Genomic DNA, 6,554 nt, shown 5'->3' with positions numbered 1-6,554 from the left:
GTGTGTGTGTGGCCAGCTCAGCCCACCAGGGGGCGGGGCTGGCTGGCATGTGGTGCTGGGGGATTGAACCGCGGTCCCTGTGCTTTGCTTAGCTTAGCTTGTTCTAAGTAGGTGCTTTAGACCACTAAGCCATCTCACCAGCGCCTATCTAGTTCTTTATACATAAAGAATCCTAAGATGGGGATGGAGCAAATCGGGAATCTCAGCACTCCAGCTAGTTGAGACAAGACCAAGCTCAAGCCCAGTCTGGGTAACTAAAAAAGACTTAGTGAAACTAGCACAATTTAAAAAAAAAAAAAAAAATTTAAATGTCTACCAAAGTAGTGAAACTGCTGGGTTCATTCCCCCATACTACACATTCACACAAAGAGTAGCAAAGAGAAAATGAGAGTACTCAATAAATGTATTTTCAGAAATGCAACAAAGAAAAACCATGATCACCCTTTCTAGAAAGGTACTAAATGAATGTGTAATATGTAAGTAAACAAGAGAGTGAAAGCTGTATGACTAAGGGTACCATGGAACTTTAAGAAATAAATGAAGGTAATCCTCAGAATCATTAAGAAAATCTCAGGAAATGGCTGTGTAACAGGCACAGAGAAAACTACAAGAATTCTAAAAAACATAGTCAGAAATGGTGGCACTTGTCTATAATCCCAGCTACTTGAAAGGCTAAGGCAGATGATTATAAATTCAAATCCAACCAGGAAATTTAGCAATAACTGTGCAAAAATAAAAAAATAAAGGACTGGGGATGTACCTCAGTAACAGCACCTCTGTGTTCAATACCCAGTGACATTAAAAAAATTCCACAAATTGAAAACAAGTGAATACATCAAATATTTGAGGCATTATGTATTTTTTGTTTTATAATTGTTTATTGGTATAATTTAGATATAATGATCACATTTATAAGGAATTTGTACCTGTATATATTTTTTGTCCTCCCCCCCATTCAATCCCTTTTCTTCCTTATTTACAAAGCTGTTTCTGTATTATCCTTCTTTTCTCATTTTTTTCTACTTCCCTTCCTCTGCTCTTCCCCCCTTCTTTGGTGGAACAATTACTTCCACAATTTCTATTATACATTTTGGTTTTTATTTATACTTTCAGTTTCTCATACCAGAGAGACAATGTGATATTTACATGTATCCAGTTCACTTCACTTCACAAATGGCCTCAAGGTCTATCCATTTAGCTATAATAATACATATATTTTATTCATTTGTTATATGATTCATATTCACCAACTCTTAATCAACATAATAGGACAGAATTTTTGCCATTTTGTCACTGATGTTTCTCAAACATTTAAGACAACACCTATTACCTATTGGCCACTTAATAAAAGGGAAAATTTTAACGTAAGAATCACTGCACTTTAAGTAACTGGCAATGACCTATCTCAAAGCCACTACTGAAGTCACAATGAGAAAATTTAAAATTTTTATAAACTTACAGATTTCATGGGCAGTTTCCAGTAAAAAATAAATTGTATTTTCACTCATCATAAATCTTTTTTTCTACCAGGTATGGTGGCACATGAATATAAACCCAGCACTGAGAGGCTGAGGCAAGGGGACTGCCAAGAGTTCGAGGGCAGCCTAAGCTAGAGAGTGAGTCTAAGACCAGCCTGTAGTACACAGCAAAATTCTGTCTCAAAAAACAAACAAACAAACAAACAAAAAGACAAAACAAATTCAAAAACTTACTACATAGTGCAGGATGGCCTTGAACTCACAGCAATCCTCTGCCTGTCTTCAGAGTGCTAGAATTATAGGTGCACACTACTATAACTGGCTCATCCTAAATCTTAACCTAGCTTCCCATATATGACAAATAAGCTAATTACACTTTCCTAAAATTTCCATTATAGCATGTAGATATATAGATCTCATGTTTGTAATACAATTTCTGCCCCCACGCCAATAAGAACACTTTTAAGAATATGGGCAAAAAAGGAACAAAGATTTATTTTACTACAGCTAACATTTCATCACCTGGTGTTCTACTTCCTGAAGTAAGGATTCCAACAGCTCAGTTTCTTGGGTTAGAGATGTCTTCTGACCTGTTTAAATATATTAATCATCATACTCAGGTTCATTACTACTTTTAAGATTGAAATTAACTTTCACCAAACATGCGAGAAAAAGGAATCCATTTCAAGTAAACAAAGATTCATCAGCACAATCCTACAGATTTTAAAGCTTTAAGAGGTTAAATCTAATTATAGTTTAGAAAGAGATTCTCAGAACCAGCCGTATGTACTCTTAGGAAAAAAATTCAACTGAAGTCTATTAAGTGTGTTAGTCTAGAAATGTACAATGATAGCCTTTGATTGGACCCCCAGCACTGCAAAGGAGAAAAGCAAAATGTTACAATGACATATATATTAAAGTTTTATTTTTCTAGATTTCTATGCTCCTTTTAAAAGAAGTACTAGACATGCATTTTAAAAGTGGTATGTAGTACATAGGACAGATATTTATGTCAAAAGTCAGCAGAAAATGTCTTACGAGCACATAAAGACTTGTTTAAAAAAGCACAAAGAGCTAGTCTCAAAAAACTGAACACAAAAAGAATTATTACGGAAATGTATTGCAAAAAATCCTGTTGTGTATATTTTAAGTATTTACTAATGGAAGGAGATTTGACCCAATAAACTAAATCTCAGCCCTTTTATTTGAAACATGGTCTCCTTAATACGTTAAGTAGCCAAGGCTTGATTCAAATTTGTGATCCCCCTGCGTCAGCCTCCCAGAGTGCTGGGGGTACATATGAAGACAACTGATTTTATTTTTTTAACTTTTTATTTCTTTTGCAGTGTTGAAGACTGAACCTAGGGCCTCTTGCCAGGATGCTAAGCAAGAGCTACATCCCCAGCTATATTCTCTGAAACAAAAACATAAGCATTCTTACTAAATCAGACCATTTTCTTCATGAATCACAAAGTCTAAAGGGATGGAAGTATATCCCAGGAATCAGCAGAAATGTTAATATAGAGCAGTGTTATTTGATAAAGACTGACAATTAGTATGTAAACTTTTATTTAATTTTTTGAAACCAAAATCAGATGATCATGCTTATTAAGACACAAATCAAAATGAATTACCTAGGATTTAGTATTATCAGAGGTAATACTACATATAACCAGTATCATATCCTACTGTCCTGAAGTATTATCCCTATGGACAATGGTGCCATATAAAATTCAAATTAAAAATTAATGATAGATGCAAGTTCAAAGCCAACCTGGGAGGGCCAGGGATATAGCTCAGTGGCATAAGGGCCTGCCTAGCAAGAGCAAGGTTCTGAGTTCAATTCCCAGTGCCACCAGAAAAAAAAAAAAAAAAAGCCAGCTCAGGTAACAGGTTTATTGCTAACCTGATCAATGCAGCACACTGTTTCCAAAAAGATTTAGCAGTAGAAATTGTGATATAAATAGTCTGAAGTTCTTCATAATACTAAACAAACTCATAGAAACTCCTATCTAACCCTAAAGAATTCTATTTAATTATAAAGCTACCTTGGGATTCACAAGCTGAAATGAAATTCTCCATAGTGAAAAATGATTTGAAAACCACACAAATAGGGCAGGTTTTAAGTTACTGAAAAAGGAAATTATTTCATCCAATGAATTATATTGTTACTAAAGCTAACAGATCTGCACTGTTTTCTTATTTTCAATTAATCCAATTAAGAAAATTAATTCAAAAAAATAAGGCCATATGCAAATATGTTAAACTACTATTTAAAAATCACAATAAAGGGCTGGGGAGATGGCTTAGTAGAATAAGCGCTTCCCTGGCAAGCTCAGGGGCCTGAGTTCAATCCCCAGTTTCAAAAAAAAAAAAAAAAAAAAATCACATTAATACTGGTAAAGATTTGAATTTTAAAAGCCCTAATATGTACCAACTTTCTAGTACTCTATTTGGCTTAAAGAACTTAAAACAGGCTCAAATATCATTTGAGACTAAAGAAATAAGACCATTCATACATATGACTAACTGCAATTGAAGGCCTAAGGGGAAAAAAAACAATTGTTATTTACATGAAATGGCAAAGTCAATGTCTAGATTTCTTTTGAATTGCTCCATGGTAAACCAAAACTAGACTAAAATGTTAGTTCAATCCAACTAAAATGATTTTCTTTTAAATACTATTTACTGAAAGATTTTGGGGAAAAAAAATATTAACTCAGGTAGTACAGATTCGTAATATAAAAATGATTCACAGACTACTAGGAGAATATCTAAACCCAAATATATTTATAACTTTTTAAAAAGTTGAAGTGGATAAAACAGTATTTTTAATGATATAAAAGCATGGCCAAACCATTCAAAAAGGAAGACAGAAGTGGGCTGGGGAGACGGCTCAGTGGAATAAGCGCTTCCCTGGCAAGCACAAGGGCCTGAGTTCAATCCCCGGTTCCGCCAAAAAAAAAAAAAAAAAAAAAAAAGAATAAAGAAAGACAAAAGTAAAAAAAATCTTTGTTCATACCTTACTAATTTTGTGTTAGTAAAACACCAGATAAACTAGGATTATAGATAAGCTCAAAGATATTAAAAAAACCAACCAAACATTAGCAGATTCAAATGTATTACTTATATTTTATTTTCAATAATGTATTAGACTCCATAATTAAAGAATTAGAGAATCTTTGAGAACTCAGGTGTGAGCAATACAAACGCTGTAAATACATTTAAATATAACTTAGACATAAATATGAGGCCTACTACAATTTGGAAACCAAGACTTCTTAAGCCTGTAAAAAATGTTGAGGGGACTACTCTTGTATTCTTAAGTGTGAGTTCTTCACCTTCAATAATAGAATGAAAAGAAATGGGTCATTAGTAGTAAGAACATTTATCAAATTTGGTTTAAATGAAGGAAAAAAAGTTACCTAACAATGAGGTCTATTAGACCCTACAATTCTCACCCAAATGACTGAAAATTTTTCTTTCTAATCATTTCTAAATACAACTCAGGCATATGATAACAAAGTTATCTATAATTTCAAGTCTATTTTATAAAAACTCAAGGAATTTACTCTTCCAAGACTGAACCTGAGGGAGGCTCCAAGTACCATGTTCTCCAAGCAGCACACAAAAAACTCACCCATCAGTGTTATAAGTTTATTTTTCAGCTGTGTGTCTAATCGTGCAATCATCATTTCCACGGCATTCCTAATTTCCCGAACACGCTCATCTTTTGCATTTCTCACAGCTTCTACATTTCTTTCCTAAAAGATAAAGAGATAAAAAGAATTTTCATTAAAGAACTTTAAAAACAGAAGAGACATTAACTCAATCACTGCAAGTATCCTTAAAATCAGTTCATTATATCTTTAAAACATACAAGCAAATATTTTTATAAAATGTAAGCATAAGTTCCTAATTCTGAGTACTGAACTATATTAGTTTAAAAGATTTTTTAAAATAAGTGATTAAAATATACTAAAGCATACTTCAGAAACATCAATAAAAACGTTTACTTCTTTAACTTTGGGTGTCAGTTGTTTTGTCTCAGCAAACAGGGAAGTATTTGAGACAGCAGTAATAAATATTACTCTTTCAACTCTGTAAGAGTCTATTTAGGACATGACAAATGGTACACTTTAACAGAAGAAACCTTCCCAAAGGTGGAGATCAAAGAATGAATAAATGTAATCACTCTACTGAAGCCAATATTGAGAAGTCAAGTATCCATTCTATAATAGGCAGATTTTTTTTTTTGGTAGGTATGGGGGATTGAACTCAGGACCTTGCACTTAGCCAGGCAGGTGCCTATGCCCCTGAGCTAAATCCTCAGACCTAGGCAGACTATTTTAACTCATAAGTGATTCTTTAATTCTTGTGAGGGTTCAGCTCCTTCCCCTAGCTCCTTCTCTAGCTTCAGTTCCTTCCCTATTGGCCAAGACTTAAGTTTATGAGCCTAAAATAATCCCATTAAATTTCAAATCTTGATTTGAACATCAGACTGACTGATATTATATTATAGAATATAAAAAGGATGCTCATACAACAACCAGTCTTACCACTTCTTGAACTAAGCTGATCAGTTCCATGAGACGCCGACGAAGTTTGGCTACCTCTTCATTCACCTTAGTGACATGCTGCTCATAAATTTCTGCTAAAGGTTTAAAGGTATGTCCATCGTGCTATTTAAATAAATAAAGAGTAGTTTTAAAAGGTTTTCCCTATATCTCACCTACATTACCACTACCACCCCCCCACCTTTTGTAGTACCAGGAATTAAATATAGGGGCTTAACATGTACTAGACTAAGTGCTCTACTATTCAGCTACATCTGAGTCCATTTATTTATTTATTTATTTTTATTTTTTTATTGAGGCAGTCTTGCTAAATTGCCCATTATCTGTAATCTTCTTGTCAAAGCCTCCAAAAGCTGGGATCCCTGTCAAAGCTGGGATTATATAGGTGTAACACTATACATTCCTTTCTCACACTGTGAATACTAATAAACTGATAAGTATTTTTAAACGTGTGTTTTTCAGTTACTTTTATTTTATTGAAGCAGGCCAGTATATATAT

At 33.8% G+C, this 6,554-nt stretch overlaps 1 protein-coding gene across 2 annotated transcripts in view; it reads right to left on the bottom strand.

Annotated features, from left to right (window-relative positions):
* Trim37 (tripartite motif containing 37) overlaps positions 1-6,554 on the bottom strand; it is a 121,360-nt gene that overhangs the window by 99,523 nt on the left and 15,283 nt on the right. For both annotated transcript variants that reach the window (XM_023703115.1, XM_023703114.1), the window contains exons 2-4: positions 6,038-6,160; positions 5,119-5,242; positions 2,001-2,068 (exon numbers count right to left, since the gene is read on the bottom strand). In XM_023703115.1, coding sequence (XP_023558883.1) covers positions 2,001-2,068; positions 5,119-5,242; positions 6,038-6,160 — 315 coding nt within the window. The remainder of the gene's footprint in view (positions 1-2,000; positions 2,069-5,118; positions 5,243-6,037; positions 6,161-6,554) is intronic.

The sequence above is a fragment of the Octodon degus genome, unplaced genomic scaffold (assembly GCF_000260255.1).
Source record: "Octodon degus isolate 3935 unplaced genomic scaffold, OctDeg1.0 scaffold00164, whole genome shotgun sequence".
Taxonomy (NCBI): domain Eukaryota; kingdom Metazoa; phylum Chordata; class Mammalia; order Rodentia; family Octodontidae; genus Octodon; species Octodon degus.
The sequence above is the reverse complement of the archived record's forward strand: the minus strand, read 5'-3'. Positions and strand labels throughout refer to the sequence as shown.